At 37.4% G+C, this 25324-nt stretch overlaps 1 protein-coding gene across 1 annotated transcript in view; it reads right to left on the minus strand.

Moving 5' to 3' along the window:
- The window catches only part of LOC124712271, a 44486-nt gene extending 21165 nt beyond the window's left edge, over positions 1-23321 (minus strand). The window contains exons 1-5 of the mRNA XM_047242566.1: positions 23223-23321; positions 20810-20966; positions 10587-10839; positions 10215-10325; positions 9974-10079 (exon numbers count right to left, since the gene is read on the minus strand). Coding sequence (XP_047098522.1) covers positions 9974-10079; positions 10215-10325; positions 10587-10839; positions 20810-20966; positions 23223-23301 — 706 coding nt within the window. The 5' untranslated portion in view covers positions 23302-23321. The remainder of the gene's footprint in view (positions 1-9973; positions 10080-10214; positions 10326-10586; positions 10840-20809; positions 20967-23222) is intronic.
- Positions 23322-25324: the final 2003 nt, after the last annotated feature.

Here is a 25324-nt window from a genome sequence, read left to right on the forward strand (position 1 = left end):
TTTTCAATAACATAAAAATATTTTTGGAAAATTTACCACATTTTAATATTCAGTAATATTCAGTAAAGCATAAATGAAAACATAAATGTACTTCATTTCTAGTTACAATGTCCACATTATTTTTCCAAAACAGGCTCCTCTTCTATACAATCCAAACAGTGTCTTGGACAATTGGTTCATTACATATAAGGCTGATGATTTTGGTGAAAATTTTAAACACTTAATTTTCTCTCCAATCTCTTCTAAAGCTAAGGCTTAGTAGTTTATTACATCATGTTTCTTTTCTTGTTTAATCCTGTTTAGAGATGTCACTTTAGATCTATATGCTATGTTTCTAAAGCTGTATCCATGTTTGTCTAATGGCAAAAATCACTTTGAAGGATTATTAGAAAAGTAGTTCAGGTGAGTTTTCATCATCACATCAATTACTTTTTTGTGTATCATGCATTTCTTCAGATGAAACCTTTTCAGATTACTGGTCACATTCAGGTTTCAAATTTTTACTTAGTTCTTTGTAGTCAAATATTTCCCAATCTTTCCCCAAAATCTGTGTTTCACCCACCTCTCTGTAAACTTCCTGGTATTTTCAGATTCAATATTTCTGAAATTTTATAATTTTTTGTTTATTCTCAGTCAAAAATTCAGTCAAAACCTCAGTCAGCAGGTAAAAAGTAGTGTTCTTGAATTGGAAAGCAGAGAAGTGCGTCAGTAACATGCACTGGAGATACTCTTCTAACTAAAAAAGGTGGAAATCAATGAAAAATATGCACCCACTCTCTATCATATACCTGATTTTAACAGGACAAGTTTTTACATCTGTTTCTTGAAAAAGAAACATACACAACACTGCTGTAATATTGAAAACAAATACTAATTGGTCATTTTGGTCAGTTAAACAGTTTCAAATCAATCCACCAGTCTTACATTGTAGGCAACATTGCTTAATAAGAAAATAATTAAATCAGCTGATGGACTTCATACAGTTTCATTCATTCCTATTTGCTATATATTGCATTTTCTACTTTTCAAAGCTCTCCTTGAAGGTTTTAAAACACATTTTCATGGGACCTGCTTGTAGAAGTCTATGGCATGGGTCAGAAAATACATGATTTCATATCAAATTCAATTTTGTCCACCAGTGGACATAATGCATTTTGAAAAGTTGCTCCTCAGTTATTAAAAATTAAAACATATAAATAACTGCCGTACTCAGAAAAATAATCTAGCCACCTCTGTTTGGCTAGGCACTGTAAAAGAGTGTTTAGAAAGTAGTCATCATTGAGAAGTTTATACCAAAAAAAAAAAACCTTCTTATGTCGAAGCATGTACTCATACATAGACCAAATGTATACTGTGATTACAGCATTATATTTTTTCCCTCTTCAGATGCACAGTAGGATACTGATGTGAGCCTTGTCAGGGAAGAATAAAAAAGAAAGATTGATAAAAATTATGTGAGTAAATTCTGAATGGAGATTTTAAACAGGTATAAGTTCAGGTATAGAGACAAAAACAGAATAAAATTATAATGTCACTGTAGGTAGAATCATGTTTTCATTATAAATTTACATGTCACAGACCATTTTGTAAAATGAAAACAAGAACAAATCAATACATTGTATGTACATGAACACAAAGAAAACAGAACAAGAATGTAGCTTCTACATGTACAGAATAAGTCATAAATGTAATTTTTTTGTAAGCTTGACTAGATAGCGAAGAGAAGTTTGTGTTTAACCACTGCACAACCCTGAATAATATGGAAACACAGAAATGGTGCAGAGAAATGACAAATGGTGAGTGATCATGGGTGTATCAGCAGTGGAAAATGCATTTAAAATGCTATATCTTAGTCAGTTTCTTGAATTTTTAGAACCGTAAGTAAGATGCAAGTAAGAAGTTAAATTGCAATAGTCAAAAATGTATGACTCAATGATATTGGTAACAACAAACTGAAATTGCTACAATGTGTGTACAGTTCATAGCATAAGAATCTATTGGCCAATTCACTGACAGACACAAGCAAAAATGATTACCATTTTCTCCATTCAGTGTAGATTGTCTGCCACACAGAAGTAAACCTTTTAACAATGTATCACATAACAAAAAGATTATATGGGTTACTTAACACCACTGGACATTCAAAGGTTGGAAGATGGTCACCTGTACTGAGTTGCAGTGTCAGTGAACATTGGTAATTCAAACACCACATGAGACAATTGTCCTCACGTGCTATTAGAGTATGCATCAGGTGAATGATGACATCCTCATTTGGGGAATGTTTATGTGGAGTGATGTGAAATACTCAAAGGCCTGTCTTATTCCTCACAGGAGAAGATACTTACTGAGATATCATTTGAACCCCTCACAGCATGTACTTAGAAACATATCCCTATAATGATATAGTGCACTGTCACATTCGATCTAAACAGTGTTTAAGTGGTTCCACAAACACTTCATGGATACAAAATTATTTGCCTGGTCTCTGATGTTGTCTGTTCTCTGTCCTATTAATGATGTCTAAGATGCTATCAAAAGCAGTATGCCTACTTTAGAGTTCTATCTGACTAACTTGCAACTAGAATGAAATTTTCACTCTACAGCGGATTGTGCGCTGATATGACACTTCCTGGGAGATTAAAACTGTGTGCCAGACCAAGACACGAACTCAGGAACTTTGCCTTTCGCGGGCAAGTGCTCTACCGACTGAGCTACCCAACCACAACTCACGCCCCATCCTCACAGCTTTAATTCCGCCAGTACCTCGTCTTCTACCTTGCAAACTTCACAGAAGCTCTCCTGCGAACCTTGCAGAACTAGCACTCCTGGAAGAAAGGATATTGTGGAGACTTTGCTTAGCCACAGCCTGGGGGATGTTTCTAGAATGGAAGGTAGGAGACGAGGTACTGGCAGAATTAAAGCTGTGAGAACGGGGAGTGAGTCATGCTTGGGTAGCTCTGTCAGTAGAGCACTTGCCTGCGAAAGGCAAAGGTCCCGAGTTCGAGTCTCGGTCCAGCACACAGTTTTAACTTGCAACTGTCTATCATTCTCACACCATCAGCACTTTTGAACACTTGTTGTGTCCTGTGAAATTCACACCTACATAAAAGTGAGCACCATCATTAGAACAAAAGGGCATGCTGCATGCTGTGAGTGACATTTCTTTGTCTGAACAGCTTCTCAATGTACTTTATCCATATGGTCATATGTGCAATGTAGTACCATACTGTGACAAATAAAATTGAATATTGTTTTGATATTGATTTTTTAAATTTATTATATGGTCTACATTGGACCACTTTAGTCAGTAATATGAACTAGGTTCTTCTGCTTCTTGTTGATCCAATACTTTTTCATTCTTTCAGATTGTGCCCTTCTCTCCTCATCTGAAATCACCCTTCTCATTCTCTGTTTGTTAATATATATTGGTAGTGTGATATACTTGTGCTGATGTGCCTTGAGTTCATTTGTCTTGCCATTCAAATCCTCCATCGTAATCTGTTATTTTATCATGTCCTCCTTGATCTCTGTGATCCATCTAATGCGACTCTTACTATTCCATAATTTCTCGATTATTTTCCTGCTAATTCTGTTGTCCTCATCAGATGTCCTAGGAAAGAGATCCCTTTCTTTTTTATTGTACTTGTCACTGTTTCTATTTCTTTACAAACTGTTTCATTTGAAGCTATTCTCCAAACTCTGTCTTTTCTGTATTTTTTTATTTATACATGTTCTGACTATCCTTCTTTCTATTTAAAGTAATTTGTCTATTGCTACAGTATTGGTTGTTTTAAATATAGTTTTGCTAGCATATGTTATTTGTGGCTGTGTGACTATTTTGTAGTGTTTCAATTTTGTGGCTATTGAGAGGCATTTTTTTTGCTACATGTGTTCTTGGTAACATGATGTGTTTTAATCAGTTTTTCTTCCACTCTGCTACAATGGTTTCTCATTCAGATTGTGTGTTATTATTTCTCCCAAGTGTTCAAACTTTTCAACAATCTTGATGTTATGTTCTCCAATTCTAATTTTGTTTGCCAGTGGCGGATCTTTTAGCATAATTTCTGTTGTTTCAAAATGTATTTTAAGGCCAATATTGTGGGCTATTTCCTGTAATGTTTGTATTTGTTGTTTGTTTCTTGAATGTTGCTGGTGAGAAGAGGGAGGTTATCTGCAAACCCTAAACAGTTCAACTTTATGTTATCTTTTTGTGTTCCAATCTTGATGTTCTTTGGATTGTACTTGTAGCATTCCTTCATTATGTATTCAAGAGCACAATTAAAACGAAGTGGTGGCAGGCCATCTTCCTGACTTAAATCTGTTTTTACCAAGAATGTTTCAGAAAATTCCCCTCTGAACTTAATTTTCGAATTTGTATTTGTTAAGACAAGCTGCATCAGTTTAATTAATTTTGGGTGGAGTCTGAAATGCGTCAAAATTTTTAACAGTGAGGGTCTATGGGCAGAATCATATGCTTTCTTAAAATATACAAATGTTATTCAGAGAGGCTTGTTAACGTTTGCGTTAATAATTCGTGATTAATTTCAGAGTAATTATTTGTTTGGCACAGCTGCTCCAAGGTCTGAAGCCTCCTTTGTATTCCCCTTGTTCCTTATCCAGCTGTTCTTTGATCCTAATGTGTAAAATCTTGGAAACAATTTGGCAGATACAGTCCAAGTGCAAGATTCCTCTATAGTTATCTAGATCACTTTTGGCTCCTTTCTTATAAAGTGGGTTAATTATAGCTCTGCACCAATCTTCTAGGAATTTTTTTCTATTTCTTGTACTATAGGTGGGTTTATATTTTCTGGCTTGGTTTTTACAGGGACACTTGCGTCTATTGTTAAAAGCTTTCCATGTTCAACACAGTTCAAGAGCTTGTTGAAAGCTTCTGCCATGATTCCTGCATTTTCCTTTTTATTATGGGCTATGATATTGATTTTTAAAACACTGCTTTTCAGCAACATAAATATTTACATACTGTAGTCTTACTTTGCTATCACACTGCCCAAATATACAAAAAATTACTAACGTTCTGGCCAGCAACCTCAGCACTTTACCACATAAAGCAGATTGTATCATGAAAATGTATCTACTTATGAACATCACTACTGTGACTACAAAGATAGACAACACTCTTGAACTGGTTTAAAAATATATTGTTGAGTGTCTAAAGAAGTGGTTCTCCAGATGTGATGTCCTTGTCAGTCATCACAACTGTAGCATTCCACTGCTGAAAATCATCATTGATCATCTACAGGCAATATGTGCCAGTATGTTAAAAAGTATGGAGCTACCCCCACATGTCATAAGAAAAATTTATCGTAGTATTGGTGGCAATTTTATAAGCAACAACCATTGACTGTAAACTGCATACACATTCTGCCATCACACAAGCACAGTAGTGATGAAATTACCTGTAACCCATGAATTAGTTGAAAATTGAAACCTACAGTCACATCTCACTATCAACCAATATTTGGCTATGATGTGAATTTGTGAAGAACTTCATTGTTATCGGCATGCTCTATTCCATCAGTGGAAATGATGCTCCTTATTATTCTATGGCTGCAGCCATCCCTCTAGCATCAATGTCAAACTGATTCTATAGTCCAGTTGGCTAATTATGAGCATTTGCACCTTATTGACAATGCTGCTTTTGAGAATGAGTGCTGGTAATTTTCCATACAGTGAGCTGCTTCTGCAGTGTCCAGAGGTTACTGAACCAATGCCTAACACAGCATTAAAGAAACTTTCAACCAAGCACCATACTGCTAGGAAACCAGGGCCACTGGTCAATGCGTTGGTATGCCTGTTGCCCCAAGAGATGCCTCAAGTCTCAAATGAAGAGACAAGGATTCTTCTTTAACCTTATGCTTGGGATCTGCTGACCTTCAGATATAATTTGGGCTTCGTCATTCCACATTGTCCTGAATATGTGTTTAGTGAAAATTGTTGCCAAATGTGGACTTGCACTAGATTCCCTGCTTTTTTGTGCTTTCGTTACATTGTGGGTTCAGCATTTCTGACATTGGTTTCACCTCCATCAGTGGGCTTTGTGGTGTCTTGGTAAAGTTCGTACCTGGAAACCAAAAGGCTGTGCAACAGAATCCCATTGAAATCTTGAAATTTTTCAGTCTGCCTTTGTCCCTAAGTTTTCACCTCTCCGTGATGTGAATATACGCCAGGAACAATATTTAGTTCAACTTCTGTGCTAAACTGTAAGTCTCTTTTTGCTCCCAGTATTACTTGGGTAGGGTAGTGACATCCAAGTCTCCAAAGTGGCAACCCCTTGAAAAACGTGCACCAGGTGACTGAACACCTCTCTTAAGAGACTCTGAACCAATCATACTTTTTTTACCCACAACAAAACAGTCATTTCATTTAAGAATTTCTCTGAACCTTATTCAGCTGATACACATCTGGCATGGCTGAGTAACCCAACAGCAAATTCCCCCCCTCCTGTGGCATATTTCCCATATTATGCATAGAAGAACTGCCAGTTGCAGTGTTTGGAAATGATACCTGGAAACATGAATGACAATGAAGCACTGAATGAGGCCTGGAGGTTTACTCAGATAGAAAAGGAAGTAATCTGCATCTGAAAATTGGCCTGACACATATTTTTGTTTAGTTGTGGCATATTCATTACAATGAAAGTACATTTCAGCTGCCTAGTAATCACTGGTATCTTCTATCACTGTATCTTTATTGCTTTTATTCCCATGAATTTATTCACTTAATTTCAGTGAATCTAATTCAACTAACTATGCGCAGAGTCTAAAAATAATGATGGACTGCACCTTTGTGGTGTTGTGGTGTCCACTGAAAAAAAAAAAAAGAAAAGAAAAACACACACAGAAGTAGTGCACACTTCAATGCAGAGTGAAATGTTCATTCTGGAAACATTCTGCTAGGCTGTAGCTTTGGCATTTCTCCACAATATCCTCTCTTCCAGTTGTGTTAGTCTAGGAACAGATCATCTGTGTTTTCCATAAAAATCTTATTGCTACAAAGCTCATTCCTAAGGCTGCTGTTGGCACTGCATTTCATTTTAAATTAATACCATCCTGAGTACACAACGCTATGGAAAATATTTCTGCATTTCACGTGTGAGATCACTCAGGATCTCAGCATCTGCTACATATAAATCAATGAGGTACGGTAAGAATTATGTGATCTGCCGAAGCTGAAGATCTTGCACATCTGCAAGAAGTATCCAACACACTCTGAGGCAGTGGATTAGTGATTAAGCACCCACATGAGCATTTGGAAAAAAGTCTTTCACTGTGGAACATACTTACTTCTGGAAAGTGCAAGGGCTATGTACAAATTCACACAACCCATCGTGGTGCATGTCACTTGTGGTGGTTCTTGAGCTCAATGAAGTTCTATCATAGATTTTTTTTTCTCCTACCATGTACTTTTGGCCACACCTCTCAGTACGTTCCTGAGAGATTGACAAGAAGACTTATTGCTGTATATAAGTCAAGCAAACACCACTATCACCAACTATCTTAGTGATCATTCTACTGGCTTACACTCCTCCTACAGCATCACTCACTCTCATAATTGTAGGAGCTGTGCTATGACATTGCATCAACCAATAATGGCAGCCTTTGTTATTCTCTAGCCAAAAGCTATCACTGTTCAAAATAATTGGTCTGCATGTGATAATGAGCTATATACAGCCTACACTTAGATAAAGTAATTGTGGAGTGTTCTCCAAGGTCAACAACTTATATTTATCATGGATAAAAAAACATTTCCTTCCAGTGGCCAGATAAAGCATAACTGTGACTGTTGTGATATTTAGACTATGATGCACTGTTCACAACAGCTCTCAACTATGTTGACAATTAGTGGAACACACAAGTGGCCGACACTCCCATACTGACTTGCTCATCAATTATCTTGAATGCATCATTCATACACAGGAGGGAGACAATAATCTTAGGTATTCCTTATAGATCCAGCAGATGTGTTGCTTTGGTATGTACAAATGTCACATTGTAACACTGAGCTTTATTGCAGTGTCTCAATATCACACTCTGCAGTCAGTCAAGAAAGCATTAATCTCAATGAATACAGAGAAAGACTGCAAGTACTTAATAGATCAGGGTGATACCTGCTGATGTAATCAGGTGACTCATCATATTGCAACACTATTTTGCACTTTTGTTGCTCCAAATCAATGATTCAAACATTGTGAATACTGCCATATTGTGACCATTACCACAATTCAAAGGGCATGATTATTTCTGACAGCAACCGAGCACATCTCACAATGCCCTGAAGCATTCTTCTAGGAGAATGCAACAGCCTACCCTATTCCTAAGACTGCCTTCCATGAATGAATCATCTGCTTCAAAAATCCACACTATGTTACACTGGACATGCAGTCTCAACCATGCCTGCTTAAAATACTTGCCTATGGCCAGAATCAAGTAGATTGATAGAGGTCTCACTCATATGCCATGTCTATGAACACTTGACTCAGACTCTTCACATAACCTTACTGGGCTTACAAAAAGTTTTTAAAGAAGGCTTCACTGTAATAAAACCTGAAATAGTTTATGGTCAGACACTTCTGTTTCTCGGTGTAAACTTCCCTGATGCAAGAAATGACACCATCATGTTAGGTTTTGTGCAATACTTGTGGTCACATAACTTAAAGCAAAGTCTTCTTGCATGGAAACAACACAATACTCAATGCTCATTCATTTTTCTTAACATCCAGTCACATAAGCAGATAATGTTGTCGAGAAACCTCCAGAATCACTTTATGATGAATAATACAATGTGATATTTGAAGCAACATAAACAGCATTTCAACTACAGTCCATGTGTCAAGTTTAAACCAGCAGTCTCAAAAGACACTCAAACCCTTAAGCATGGGAAGACTCATTGTTCACAGGGTGACTGGACTGCCCATATTTTACATAAGTGGCCAGCCAGTGACAATTTCCTGTGGCATCCTTGATGCCCCTTTCTCATTTTCCTCACGTTTTATTTTATTATACAGCATTTTTCATCTTTTCCCACTTGCTTTGCATGTATGCTTCCATTTTACTAAATTTGTCCACATTTTTTTTTTTTTTAATGTGTGTCGAGCGCTGATTACCTCGGCGTCGAGTGCCCGTATGCCCCAACACACACACACACACACACACACACACACACACACACACACACACACACACACACACACACACAGTGTAAGGGATCACCTGCATGTTAGCCCACAAGAGCTTGGATGTATCCACTCCTCAGCAAATACCTTCAACTAGGAAACCAGTCATCATGCAGTCAGAATGTCAAGTACATTTGATTCCCATATACAATTAACACTTGACTGGTAGTACTGAGGCTATAGTCGTTACTTCTGATATATATATTATGTAGACTGAATTTTATAATCTATAATCTTTGGGATCTATAAAAAATATGCTCTTTTTGCCAAATTAGTATGTATATGCTACATTACCAGTCACAAAACAGCCTTTTCCTCTAGAAATCAATGTGAAGTTCCCAAATGAGTATGCATTACTCAAGATTAAGTCATGTATAATTTCTGTATATGATTCATTTTGCTGATGGATGGTACATTCCTTGAATTTTAGGGAGAAATGCAAGTCGTTCAGTTGCCCTCTGCACAGATGATTTTATATTTTCATTCTGTTTCATATTTTCTTTATATTGTTACCCACAGATTAGAGTGATGGGAGAAAATCCAGAGATTCATCCCTAGTGCTCTAACTAAATATTACTTTCTCACAGAGAACAGGATGATCATGAATGTAAAAGATTGAACTTTCTTTGATGGTAAATTAGTAAAGCTACTTCTGGCCAGTTCTGAATGCTAATTACTCATTGTATAATTCCTCATGTCATTAATTAGTAATCTAAGATATATTATACCGCATTTGAAACCTAACAGCTGAAAAGTTTTTAAAATGGTTGTCATTCATACCAGTTAGTTCAGCAAAAGTTTTTTCCTTGCCACCATACTCGCTTGGCATCCATTCCTTATTATACACTTTGTAAAATTCATCATTTGGTGGTGTGTGGAAGAAGAGCTGTAAAACAAATATCAATTACAAATAGTCTTATAGAACACTATTGTTTATGCACAAAATGTAATACATTTCTCAAAAGAGACACACAGTACTTATAACACATATATGGAAAAAATGTGTATTTTATTTACTTACAATGCTAGCCAACTCCTTATCAAGGAAAGGTTTGAGAAGCATCATGACCTTGTCAATGATAGCATTTGTGTTGAGCACATGCACAGCCTTCATTCTAAGAGGAAAACCTTCCTGTTTATCAAAAAAATGCAAGTAAAATGCAAGAGCAGTCCATGTAAGAAACAGGTTAACAAAATTCTTTGCGTACATAGATACTACCATAGTTCATAAAGAAACTTGTTCAGAAGGTAATTTATTGTAATTCAACCAAGAAAATGTACTGAATTGTAAATACACCTGCAATGGCGATCAAATTCTACAGTTTTGAGATTTTTGATGTCGTGTTTCTTCAATAGAATACAAATAAAAAAAAGGGTTGATGTATTTACGTACCTGAACATACACCATAAACTTCCTGATAGTGCTTATAGTTACTTTGGAAATATGTTGAAGACCAAAGCCTGTTGGATCAAACACAAAGACGTAGCCTGGAGCTGTAGGATTCTGTTTCAAAAGAACTTCAAGACCTAACAGAGCTGCCTTTATAATATTATCACAGTTAAATTTTGATGGATCAGTATCCTTCAAACGAGTAAAAATAATAGTATTTCCCTTATCATCTTTGTGTGGCAGTGTACAAGCTTCTCTGTAAAATAACCACAAATTATATCATAAATAATTGTTGCAACTTATTGTAGTTATCAAAATTTTAATCATTTTATTCTGCGAAATTTAATATATTGCCAGTATCAATAAATCATTAACGTACAATGACTATAGACATAAGAAATATGTAAGTGATAATTTTCATATCTACATTTTAATCTAATGAGACTGTGATATGCATGATCATTAGCTGTTTAAATTTCACATTTTGCAATACATCAGTACCAAAATTTTATAGATTTGAAAAATATGAGAAAGTAGTAGCCTTTTATTCCAATGAAGTTATGGGACAAATCATGTTATAAATACTTAACAGACAGATGATAATAAAACTGAAACTGAGAGCTTTAATTTTAACAGCAATGTCAGTACATTTAGTCACTTGGCACAATGTTGCCATTAAGGTTTGTATTTTTATGTACAGGGTAACAATTATTGAATTATATGAAATAAAATCATCATAATTTCTGAATGGTTTGTGTTAGGACATTCAAACTGCACGATTGGCTGCAGGGCATGATGGGAATTAGTATGCACATGGTGTGGTTTAGCGATGAAGCCCACTTTCATTTGGATGGGTTCATCAATAAGCAAAATTGGCGCATTTGGGGGACTGAGAATCCACATTTTGTGATCAAGAAGCCTCTACACCCTCAACAGGTGACTGTGTGGTGTGCAATGTCCAGTCACGGAATAATCGGTGTGATATTCCTTGGTGGTTGGTGACTACCAAACTCTACGTGAAGATTTTGGAAGATGATTTTATCCCCATTATCCAAAGTCAAGATGTGGTCCATGCAAGATGGAGATCAACCCCATCAAAGCAGGAGAATGTTTGGCCCTGGAGGAGCCCTTTGAGGACTGCATGGCTTGAGGATACCCAGAGGCCACTGGCATGAGCCTCGATTGGCAACCATATTCTCTGGATCTGAACACATGCTACTCCTGTTTGTGGGGCTATATTAAAGACAAGGTGAACATCAATAACCCCCCACACCATTGCTGAGCTGAAAACAGCCATTCAGGAGGTCATCGACATCTTTGATATTCTGACACTTCAGCAGATCATGCAGAATTTCACTATGCATCAGTCACATCATCGCCAATGATGGCAGGCATATTGAACATGTCATAACCTAAATCCAAATATCTGTAGTGATGTTTGCATGTTGAATAAAGTGTCTGCATGCTGTAGTTTGCAACTAATTTACTTTCTTCCATATAGTTCAATAACTGTCACCCTGTATGTCTATGAATGCATATTTTGTTAGCTCTGAAAAAGGTTTACCAGAAAGCTTAGCAACATTATCAGCCTTGATTACGTATCTCTCAACACCTGAGTTATGCTGTGAGCTGTTACTTTTACTTCTTCAATTATTTATTATTAAATGCACTTTGTTATGGAAAGGAAAAGTGATAACCACAAATGTGATATCTTTTAAAAGCTACTAATGGCTGGATTGACACCACATAGAAATAACACAATTAAATCAGGAAATACAATAAGAAACAAAACATTTTGATGCATTGTAATGAGAATGACAAAATATCATAGTGGCTATTTCATCCCATCTGGTAAATCTCCCCTGACCCTCTGTTCTGGGTGACTTTTCTGAACTCCACCCCTTTTCCTGAACCTCTCCAGTCCTTTTCCTTTATCTGTCTTCCTTTCCCTTCTCCCTTCTGTGAGAAGAAGGAGCCACTGGCCCTGAAAGCTTACATATGTAGAACCCTTTTTATATGTGTGTACTCCTGCCACCGCTTTGTGAGTAATTTTTTATCTTGCTAATTACATTACGCTATCAAAAATTTATTATTTTTATTGTTTTGTAGTGACTGAACTGATATCCACAATTCTATTAAGATGCAAAAGGTTCCTCAAGGCTGTTATTCGAAATTAATCAATCATAAAATGTGGAAAATGTAATCTTTACAATTAATAATTCATGTTTGTTAACATTGTCTTTCAAAATCAATCAATCTTAAAATGAGGAAAATTTTTCTTCACAATTCATAATTCATGAAGATAACATTACTGGACTCTCTCTATGAATAAAATCTTTTATAATATACATATAAAATCTGTAATGGACATACAGAAAGATTTTCATTTTCAATAAGTTGGCAGTTTCCTCAGAATTTTGCCACCCATTTAGTCAGCTAAAATTGTTGTGTCCAGCATTAACAGTTTAATCAGTGAATATTATTTGGCTAGGTTTAATATTTCCTAGCAACAATAGTTGTTGTCTAATTTGTAGTCAAACAGCACTAAATTCAGCAGCTCAAAAAAAATATTCACATTCGAATCACGGTAGAGACAAATACACAGTGCCATTAATCAATGGACTTTTAGACTTCCTGGTGGAAAGTGATATTACAAACATTAAACATAACAAGGGCAACACCCATTACCAGAAGACAGAATATTTACAACTCCACATGAGCATGAAAAATTTGGGAAAAGACAGTAAGACAGTGAAAACATGAACAAAATGTCATCTCATGATAAAGTATTTAAAATAGATAAATGCAATAGTCAGCAGAGGAACTGAAGAAACATTGATAAAAGCAAGTATTTCAAGTTTTGAGAACCCAGGAACTTGTATGTAGAACATCATAGAAAATTGTCATACTGTGTCAAAAATGCAATATATTGTGATATTTGGCAGAGCATACAATGTGTACAGAAACAAACTCATTGAGGTAACCCACATTCTAAGCTACATCCTCACCCCAAAATAATGGATCAAAAAATGAGAATTACAGGCATACCACGTAGTCATAATCTCATACTGTCCTCATGTGCAAATATTGAAACATAAAAGGCAAACAGGTTATCGAAAAAACTCTTTCAGTTCAGTACTTATGCCTCCTTCCTCACCATGGATGAAATGCAGATAATGTACTTCAATGAAGCAAATATGTACTTGGAAAAGTTGAGGAAATCAAAGCCAAGCCAATAAATCAGTACTATTCTGAAAATTATATATTCAACATGTGAGATCCTAGATCCATTTCCTGTGTCACCAGCTCCTAAAGAAAAGGAGGAAGAACCATCACCAGCATATGAGGAAAAATCATCTCCAACTACAGTTCAAGAAAAAAAAGAGTTAGCAGCAGCAGAATGTGAGCAAGAAGACTAAACACATCATCATGCACAGCATCTTAGGAGGAAGCATCTTTGAGTTCTCCCCAGGATATGGGAGGCATGTGAAGAGTGAGTGCCACAGCAGTAAGGGAGCACGGAGAAGGTGAAGCATCATGTGTCACCAGAATCAGTACCGGGGAAAAAAAAAAATAGCTGAGCATCCATTGGAATTGGAAACAGCAGAATAGCTGTTGAGACAACACCTGGACCCATGGGAAGAAATGCCAGGAATGAGAAGTCTACACAAGAAGATCAAATCCTTTCATATCCAGATGTAAGAGAAAAATCAATATAACAAACAGAACAAAAGTTTCTAATGATTTCAAATTAAAAACACTGCACCAAAATGTGCAATATACATCTAATACATTCAACATGTGAGATCCTAGATCCCTGGAAGAGCCCTTTGAGGACTGCATGGCTTGAGGATACCCAGAGGCCACTGGCATGAGCCTCGATTAGCAACCATATTCTCTGGATCTGAACACCAATTGCTTCTGACCATATAGAGACACTTGAGTCACAAAGAGACTGTTACACAATAGGCTTTCAGCCAACAAGGCCTTTGGGAGAGGGCAGGATAGCAGGGTAGGAGTGGGTGACGGAAGAGTGCTGCTGAGAGCATGCAGGGACAAGGTGGAGAGTGGGGCAGCTTAGGTGCAGTCGGCAGGTTAGATGGAAGGAGGGGAAGAGAGGAGGGGTTTAGCGGAACAGGAGGGAAGTGAAAAGACTGGGTGTGTTGGTGAAATAGAGGGCTGTGTAATGTTGGAATGGGTACAGGGGCTACATGGGTAAGGACAATGACTAATGAAGGCTGAGACCAAGAGAGTTAAGGGAACATAGTATATATTGCAGGGAGAGTTTTGACTGCACAATTCAGAAAAGCTGGTGTTGGCAGGAAGGATTCAGATGGCACAGGCTGTGAAGCAGTCATCAAAATGAAGCACGTTGTGTTGGTTGGTGTGCTCAGCAGCAGGGTGGTCCAGTTGTTTCTTGGCCACAGTTTGTCAGTGGCCTGCGGACATACAGCTTGTTGGTCTCATACCCACATAGAATGCAGCACAGTGGTTGCAGTTTATCTTGTAGATCACATGACTGGTTTCACAGGTAGCCCTGCATTTGATGGGATGGGTGATGTTTGTGACAGGATTGGAGTATGTAGTGGTGGGAGGATGTAGGGGACATGTCTTGCATTTAGTTCTATTACAAGGATATAAGCCATGAGGCAAGGTGTTGGGAGCAGGGGTTGTGTAGAGATGGATGAGGATATTGTGTAGGTTCGGTGGGCGGCAGGATACCATTGTGGGAGTAGGAAGGATAGGGGGCAGGACATCTCTCATTTCAGGGCATGAAGAGAGGTAGTTGAAACCTTGGCGAAGAATGTAATTCAGTTGCTCCAATTCTGGTGGTGGAGTGATACTCTGTGGCCAGATGGTGAGGCTTTGATAGGTGTCAGGTGAGTGGAAAGATAAGGCATGGTAGATCTGTTTTTGCATAAGATTTGGAGTATAATTACAATCTGTAAAGGCCTCAGTGAGACCATGGTATATTTCAAGAGCAAATGCTTGACACTACAGATGTGACAGCCATGGGCAGCTAGGCCGTATCGAAGGGACTTCTTGGTATGGAATCGGTGGCAGCTGTATTACCTACAAGCAAATCCAGGGTACAGCTATGGATACCTGCATGGCACCATCCTATGCCAACTTATTCATGGACCATCTAGAGGAATCCTTCCTAAACACCCAGAATCGTGAACCCCTCACCTGGTTCAGATTCATTCATGACATAACCATGATTTGGATCAATGGTGAGGATACCCCATCTATAGTACTCTATAACCTCAACACCTTCTCCCCCATTTGCTTCACCTGGTCCTACTCAACCCATCAAGCCACCTTCCTCGATGTTGACCTGTACCTCAAAGATAGTTATATCAGTACTTCTGCCCATATCAAACCTATCCACCAGCAATACCTCCACTTCAACATCTGCCATCCCTTCCACACCAAGAAGCCCCTTCAATACACCCAAGGCTGTCACATCCTTAGTGACTAATGGCTCCTCCCAAAATATACTGAGGATTTCACTGAGGCCTTTAAACATTGCAATTACACTCCAAACCTTGTACAAAAACAGATCTCCCGTGCCTTATTTTCCAGTCATGCAACACCTCCCAAAGCTCCTCCGTCTGTCCACAGAGGAGGATTCCCCTCATGACTCACTACCTCCCAGGACTGGAGCAACTGAATTACATTCTCCGCCAGGGTTTTGACTACCTCTTGTCATTCCCTGAAATGAGAAATATCCTGCCCACTATCCTTCCTATTCCTCTAACAGTGGTACCCCACCGCTCACTGAACCTTCACAATATCCTCGTTCATCACTACAAAGACCCTGCTCCCATCCCCTTGCCTCATATCTCATATCCCTGTAATAGACCTAGATACAAGAACTGTCCCATACATCCTCCCACCACCATGTACTCAAGTCCTGTTACAAACATCACCCATCCCATCAAAGGCAGGGCTACCTGTGAAACCAGTCACGTGATCTACAAGCTAAGCTGCAACCACTGTACTGCATTCTATGTGGGCATGATGACCAACAAGCTGTCTGCCTGCATCAATGGCAACCAACAAACTGTAGCCAAGAAACAACTGGACCACCCTGTTGCTGAGCACCCCACCCAACAAGATGTCCTTCATTTCAATGACTGCTTTACAGCCTGTGCCATATGGATCCTTCCCACCAACACCAGCTTTTCTGAACAGCACAGCTGGGAACTCTCCCTGCAATATATGCTCTTTTTTCATAACCCTCCTGGTCTCAACCTTCGTTAGTCATTGTCCTTCCCTGTTCCCATTCCAGCATTATGCAGTCCTTTATTCCACCAATGGACTCACTCTTTCTAATTCTCTCCTTTTCCATTAACCCTCCCCTCTCCTCCTCTCTCTGTCTAACCTCCCAACTGCACCTAGCTGCCCCACTCTCCACCTTGCCCTGCATGCTCCCACTGGCACTTTACTGCTTTACCATACCCCACCCCTACCCTGCTATCCCTCCCTCTCTCTGCCCCAGCCTCTTCCTTATCCCCACCCAGCTGCCTCTCCCATAATGCCCTGCTGCTTGTGGTTTGGCTCCAGCTGCTAGAGGTCATGTGTGTGTTGTCATGCGTGTGTGAGTTGTGTTTGTGTGACGGTGTGCATGTGTGTATGTTGCCTAATTTTGACAAAGACATTGTTGGCCGAAAGTTAATTGTGTGACAGTCTTTTTTTGTGCTTTTCTGTGACTCAGCATCACCACTATATGGTGAGTAGCAACTATCCTTTTCACTATATTGTTACATTCCCTCTTGGATTGCCCATCATCTAATATAGCAGCAACATTAGAAGTATTATTATCTGCTGCTGTACTTGGCACTTTCATGGTGACAGAGCATTGAAGGAAAGTGAATTAATGCTTTTTAATCCAGTGACTTACAAAAATGTAGCATACTACCCCAGAAAGAACTGCAAAAGCATGGGAGTAGCAATATATGTACCAGCAAAGTTAGAGACTACACTCCACAACAGGTCTCAAATTGCACAGAATTCTGCTGTGATGTAACAGCAGTAAAAATAAAGTTTATTAGGGAAAAGTGTCTTCTTATAGGAATGTATCAATTGTGATGCTCAAGTACTTGAAGCCTGTTATTGGAATTTAATGTATTGTTGTATAAATCAAGAAGAAATTCACTTTTGTAATAATATCAGGCGAACTTTAGATAGATATCCTGGAAGACAATGGATGTACAAGAAGTTTTCATGATGCTGTAGGAACCTACAATCTCCAGTTCCATGTAAGAAATGCAAAAATGTGTACAGACACATGAACCTCATTAACACACTTCATTCCTAGCCTAGAATTCTTGCTAAAAATATAAATATGGAGTGATATTTCTGTAGAGGATAGAGTAGGAGAGAGCTGGGAAGCTTCTGTGATATATATTAAGATACCACATAAGTGTAGTTTGCCCAGAAGTTCACAGAACTGTTAATGGTAAATTAAGCATGAAATGGATCACCATGGAATATAAACATCTGAAATGAACTGATAGACCTGTGTGCAAAATACCAGAAATATAGATAGGCCAGACCAGTCATGAGGTTTGCAGAAACAAGAAGAAAGCATATACTAAAATGATAAGAGAAACAAAAGCTAACTAGGATAGAGATGTCTTCAAAAATCTCTCAAATAATATGTAATTATGTAAATTTGAAAAGAAAAGAATTACATGTCTTAAAATGTATCAATATAATATTAATAATGAATGGGAAAGAAGTAACAGATCCATTAGAACTGTGTAATATCTTCAGTCAGCACTTTATAGACATAGATGAATAACTACTTAAACAAAACATAATACCACAGACAAAGTGCCAAAAGTGTGACTGAGAGCTTATTTCTATTTGCAACAAACGGCTTGGAAGTTTTGAAGATTATTGAGGCATTAAAAAATAAAAATACAGACGTACTGAATGGGATATCAACACAAATGGTTAAATAATTTGCTAATGCCTTACAGAACCCCTGACCTCTCTGGTGACTCTAGTAATAAAGAAAGGATTACTCCCGACATGCCCAAAAAGTAGCATGATAATACCAATACTCAAAAAAATGGATAAAGGAGACTCTGGAACTTACATACCCATAACTAGTACAACATCTGTCTAAAACGTTATACACAATCATTAAGGATAAAATAATAAACTTTACATGACCATGAAAGACCTTTGTGCAACTAAGAGACTCCTCCCATTTAGACCCATCAGTCTACACAGGAATAAAACTGTGGAGCTTTTCTAATACACTGACTGCAGTGATGCCAGTGGCAGTCATAGCAGACCTATCTGTTCAAATGGTTCAAATGGCTCTGAGCACTATGGGACTCAACTTCTGAGGTCATTAGTCCCCTAGAACTTAGAACTAGTTAAACCTAACTAACCTAAGGACATCACACACATCCATGCCCGAGGCAGGATTCGAACCTGTGACCGTAGCGGTCTCGTGGTTCCAGACTGCAGCGCCTAGACCTATCTGTTGTGGTGCCTCCAGCCTCATGCCAGTCAATGTGTTCCAACATTGCTAAAAAATATTTGCAAAAGGAAACTAGAGGTGCTATATTTTTCTTAAATTCATCACACCTAAAACAACTAGGGGCCCCTTAATAAGCCAAACTGGTGATTTTCCTCCAACCCTGGCAGAAAATATTGCTACTTGCCACACTAGCATTTAAAAGGTTGCTCTTTATATGAATCCCATGGGCCTCAGTGCTCTAACACAGACTGGCCAGTGATGATATGATGTACAGGTAATTGTGGTAGGGAATAGATATTATATGCCTGCTGCATCATGAGCAGATGCCACATGATATTAATGGCTGGTTCCCCAATCTCAGCACAAATGCTGGAGATAGGACTGGTCCTAAATACTCTGTGGCTAGCCTGTTTCCCTTCATACAATCATACAAAGGGTTCATAAAATTGGAGTAGGCATGATCTGTTCACTCCCAGAGCCATGTGCCTTACACATTTTAAAATACTGAGTGTTTTGAGACAACTTGCTTTCATGTCTCTTAGGTGCTGCAAACAATTTAGTTTTTCATCAAATATTTGGCCCTTGTGAATCTTTCAAAATTTAAAATGATATCCCACTTTTTAATTTGTGGAAGATTAAAGATACTTACATAATAATTAAAATGAGCACACATAGATTTTTGAGCATAAAACTTAAAACCTGTATTGTCTGCTCATTTCTCCAGCCTTTAACAGTTAATTGAACTGTTGTGTGGTTGCTGGGAGGCTGCAAGAAGAGCAGGAAATTGATAAATCAACCACAAATAAGAAGCTCCATAGAGGCCATTAAAAAGATGGCTACTATTGAAACACTACCTGGTGGGACACCTTTCTCTTGTATAAAACACTCTGATAAGACATTACTGAGACTGTATTTAACATAAAGAGGGGATATGAAGGGCCTTAGCAAAACTGGAAATCATCCCTAAGAAAACAGACACATGAAATTAATTGAAGATGTTATGCCTTCTGGTAGTACTGTAGGCCTCCTCAGTGTCAGAAAGGATACCTACTATATGACACCTGTGCAGGAAAGCAAGTTGTATAGCTGCTTCCAGTAGGCAGGTTGTCAGTGATGAGTACAGCTCACACGCACACACAGCCACTGTTATCTCAGACCCTACTGCCCAGAAACAACATTGGCCATTTGTGCATGCTTTGCTTGTGTGGATGTGTACAAGTTTTCTACTTCTGATGGACGACATAGTCCAAAAGCTAAACATTTTAACAATCTTTTTCATTGTTCTACTCTGTGACTCAATCCCTTCTCTATATGGTGAGTGGTAATCTATCATTTCCATCTTGTTGTTAGTTTTTTCCTTGATGTATAGTGACCCCTCATTTTTGCAAAATGTATATGCACTTAGGGCTATCCAGTGGCTAGTAACATTTTTGTATTTGTTCATTAAGGGCGTCAGTTTTATTGGGAAGGGCACATCATAACAGTTCTGTAGAACTCTCATTAAATAATTCACCTTAGTGTCAACACACCTGGTAGAGTAAATATTGTGTCCATATTCAGAACTGTGTTCTTGTTTTTAACTTTGTATGTTATGAATAAGTATGTATTGCATATATACTGGTTGACACCCATACAGTGTAAACTGTCTGAGTGAACAAAAAAAAAAAAAAAAGAAAATAAGTCAAGGTATACAAAAAAGAGGAAACTGAAAATGAGTGCTCACATTACATTCACAGCTGACTGGACATCAGCTGAATCTGGAGCTCTGTTTTCAAAAACTTCAGGTGCATGTGTCCTTACTGTGAAACAAACATCAAGTGCTTGCTTCGCACGTTCCAGACTGTAATAACAACTGTGCAAGAACATTATCAGTTGATAATCTGCAACAAAATGAAAAAAAATACCAGTTTTTTTAATTGCCATATTTTAAACAGTAATATAAAAATGGTGTTTTCAAGGCCAGATAAAACAGTTTTGCTACCAAAATTATCTTTCCAACATGTATCTTTGCTTTAGCAGTTTATGTTGAAAATTTAACACTTTGTTTTCTTAATTTGAAGTATGTCCACTTTTTTAGCTCTGCATGTATTTCTAATGACATGACCCTCACAATAATCAGATAAAACAGTTTTGCTACCAAAATTATCTTTCCAACATGTATCTTTGCTTTAGCAGTTTATGTTGAAAATTTAACACTTTGTTTTCTTAATTTGAAGTATGTCCACTTTTTTAGCTCTGCATGTATTTCTAATGACATGACCCTCACAATAATCAGCTGTTCTCAAAATATCAGCAGCAACACAAATAAACAGAAACAAACAGTTAACTGTACAAAAGAGAAAATTTATTGAGAAACCTGTAAACTTGTAACACAGCATTTCTGGTCAGTGATTACCCTCAGGATATAAAATTCTTACTTCTGCTAATAGATGTACATAAAACTTGAAGAAAATGCTCTAGCTTTCAGAATTATTAGTTCTTTTCAGCACAACTAGAATGGTTTGAGCAGTTTACATCACTGGTCAGAAGATCTTGAGTTTTGCTTGTGCTTTCAAGAACCATGCAATCTGGTGACTTTTTGTTGGTACTGTCTCTGTGACATACCTTAGAACTGCATTTTAATAATAAAATTAACTTTGAAACCTGGACTGCAGTATCTTCTATGTAGCAGGTCATATGTAGGAACATCAGCTATTAAGTAAATAAAAGGTCACAATCATGCTTCCGTCCAATTATCAAGCTTTTGCTCATCGCATGACCTAGTGATGTCTGTTGGTACTGCCTCCATGATGCGTCACACCAAAATAATAAATTTTCATGATCACTATTGCAGTCAGTTTAATATAATTTAGTTTGTGTATTTGTCATTTAATTCTGGGTTATTTTTCTTCTTTGTTTCAGCTGAATGTTACCATCTTGTTTTTAAGCTGATTAAAAGATAGTAACTGTTTTATGTGTTATTCTCATATGTAAACAGGGATCAAAATATTCATTTGCAGTCCACTTGGTAAATCATTATTGTCTCTGATAACCAAGTAAAATACTATGTTCAGTTTATTAGCTTTGCTTTTGGTCAATTTATGCACCATCCTGCACCAGCACTAAAGCACAAATGTATCCATACACTGCTTGTGTCTGACCCTAATGGTTCATGTTAAACAGTCATAGAAGAAGAGAGAAAACATGAGTATTTCAACAAGCTGTATTTTTGTGCTGTTTGTTATCTATCTGTTCTTGACCAAAAGAAGAACTAATTACTGAACAACTCAATATCTCCAGGTACCTTTCTTCTCATATCATCCAAAAAATTCTCAAGTTCCTTGAATATATTGTGAGAAGAGATAGACAGAAATCTACAGACAATAATAATAGTAGGAAAGATTGGGGGCTTGAGACAAAGGCAGAGAGAGCAAGCAAGTGGACAGGGTAAATAAAGAATATCTCCAGTCTACCTATTTAGCAAGCTCTAAGAGAAGCAGGTAACTGTCCAGGACAGAGTTGCTTGGTTCATAGGATCCCAATACTCAGCAATCAATTGCTCACCCTTAATTCCTTCCTTGAAAGAAAATAGGGATAAGCATCAGATATAAAAACAAGCAGCAGTACGTGAGATACAACTCAGAAGAACAGTGCTCAGCAGAGTAGTGTTGGCCTATTCCAAAAGTGAATATGGAATTGTTTAGCTTTGAGCAGGAGCCTCTTTAACTAATTGTTGTCTGTAAATTCTTATACTCTTTCCCTTTAATACACTTGCTACATATTTAAAATATGTATAGAACTCTTTTAACAGTGATTTATTGTCTGGAAATAATTGTAAAACAAAGAGCACAATGCTTAAGACATCAAAATATGAATTCCCATATTCCTCAGAGGTACAATCCATGCTTTATGTTATTTGTATGGTTATTATTTTTCAAATAAAATTTAGTAAAAATGGGTTTTTATTTATGCTGTGTCACATTTTTAGGCAACTGCTGTGCCACAAAGATTGATATGATTAACATAACGGTGTATTTTTATGTAACTGTGTTAAATTTAGGTGCTACAACTACAGTATAGTTCCCTGTCTCACCAACTGAGTTGAACATCATAAAAGATTTAGATGTATTACTAAAATTCACACAAGGTTCTCTCACCTGGAAGAGATGGGAGGTGTGGCTGTTTCTTCAGCCACTCCCGCATTGCTTGCAGATCCTCTTGCTTAACTTCACTCATCTTTGTTTTGTTGCTTTTACTATCAGAGTCTTAAGGTGAGCCAACCAAATACACTCCTGCAGTAAACAAAATATATGTGTTTCTGTATTTATTCACATCAAAAGAAAATGAGGAAAGCTACACAATGACCAAAACTATGGTTTTTTATGATTTCTGAAAGTTCTAGAGATAATATTATTTGCACAATCTTCTAATTGGAAAAGTTCTTTCTATGGATTCTCTTTCCAACCTTGTATTTATGAAAATACAGAAGGACATATTAGATATCACTCAGCATAGCTTTGTTCAAAATTGGTGGACTGGTCATTCTGCTATGACTATAACTTCACAAGAATATTACCTGTTCAATATTCCACTTAGATCCCAGTGGGAGATATGACTGCTTAAGTATAGTAATGTGCTTCACAGAATTATAGACATCTTACAAATCAAACTTTCATGTGAAGTGTACCACGCTGACCAACAGACATGAAATGACTTGAGATGACAAGCATACACATCAGATTTTTTCATTTAGTGATGAGTAAAATATCTGTGCTTCTTAACGGCATTGCTCCAAAAGGACTATAACTTCAATGTGATGTAATGTAATCACAATTATTTATTGAAAAAGGTAAGGGGCAAGAATTATTGGAAAAAATCAATGACATAGAAAAGAAAATACTTTGGAAAAAAAACTAATATCTTTGGAGTGGAATACATGTGCAACATTAACTGAAAGCACAAACATAACAAAAACATGGAAAAGCTCCAGAAAGAGAGCAGTTTAAACAAGTAAACAACTACAAAGAGCAACACAAAGAACACTAAGAAGCGTGAAAAAAGTTCCAAAATAGTCATGTTCACAGGAAAGCAAGACAACTTCATAAAAAAATAACTCTCAAAAATTTTGTAATCAAGAAATTGAGGGATGAAATGCAGAAATGACTTAGCAGTGATGACAAATGTCATCCACTTCTAAAATGTCTACAGCTAAACCCTAAATTTAGAATTTCCAGAGATTAATGAAGATCTAGAAAAAAATTCTGCAGATACTTTTGATTACATTAAGAATGTAATTACTGAAAAACCCTACAAATACCAAAATGAAAGGGGAAGAAATACATAACAGATAATATTCTAAAATGGCTCAACTGAAAATTATAAAGTGATTTACAATCAATTTATAAAAAACTCTGGAAGACAGAAGATTCCAGATCAAAATTCACATTTTTTTTTTACGTTCACAACATGTACTTTTACAAGCATGGACAGTGTCAGTATAGTACAAATTACAGCATTATTTCTTACGTTATTCTGCAATTACATAATTCAGACAGTAGGACCGTAATTCATTCTACAATAGTTCTAAAGCAGCATTCCATAAGAAAGATAACCAAAAATATCATTTCTGCCTTTTGGCTCTTAGACAATGTTGCTGGTAACAGAAGAAATTTCGATAACCTAGAGTGATGATTTGAATATAATCCTAAATTTACAAACATAAAACAAAATTATCATCAGAGCATTAAATTCCATCATTCATGCTGAGGAGAAAGAACAAAAGTAGGAAATTAAATTTCTGGTATTTGATGATGATTCTTAGTATATTTTCTGAAAGATGAACAAATGCAACTGTGCTAGTTAATCTCATGAAGGAGGTAGCCAAAACAGGTTTAAGAATCTCTGTGGAAAAAAATAGATTCATGGTGGCACAAAAATTTCAAAACATTCAGTAATATACACTCCTGGAAATGGAAAAAAGAACACATTGACACCAGTGTGTCAGACCCACCATACTTGCTCCGGACACTGCGAGAGGGCTGTACAAGCAATGGTCACACGCACGGCACAGCGGACACACCAGGAACCGTGGTGTTGGCCGTCGAATGGCGCTAGCTGCGCAGCATTTGTGCACCGCCGCCGTCAGTGTCAGCCAGTTTGCCGTGGCATACGGAGCTCCATCGCAGTCTTTAACACTGGTAGCATGCCGCGGCAGCGTGGACGTGAACCGTATGTGCAGTTGACGGACTTTGAGCGAGGG

Source organism: Schistocerca piceifrons, chromosome 8 (assembly GCF_021461385.2).
Source record: "Schistocerca piceifrons isolate TAMUIC-IGC-003096 chromosome 8, iqSchPice1.1, whole genome shotgun sequence".
NCBI classification, from domain to species: domain Eukaryota; kingdom Metazoa; phylum Arthropoda; class Insecta; order Orthoptera; family Acrididae; genus Schistocerca; species Schistocerca piceifrons.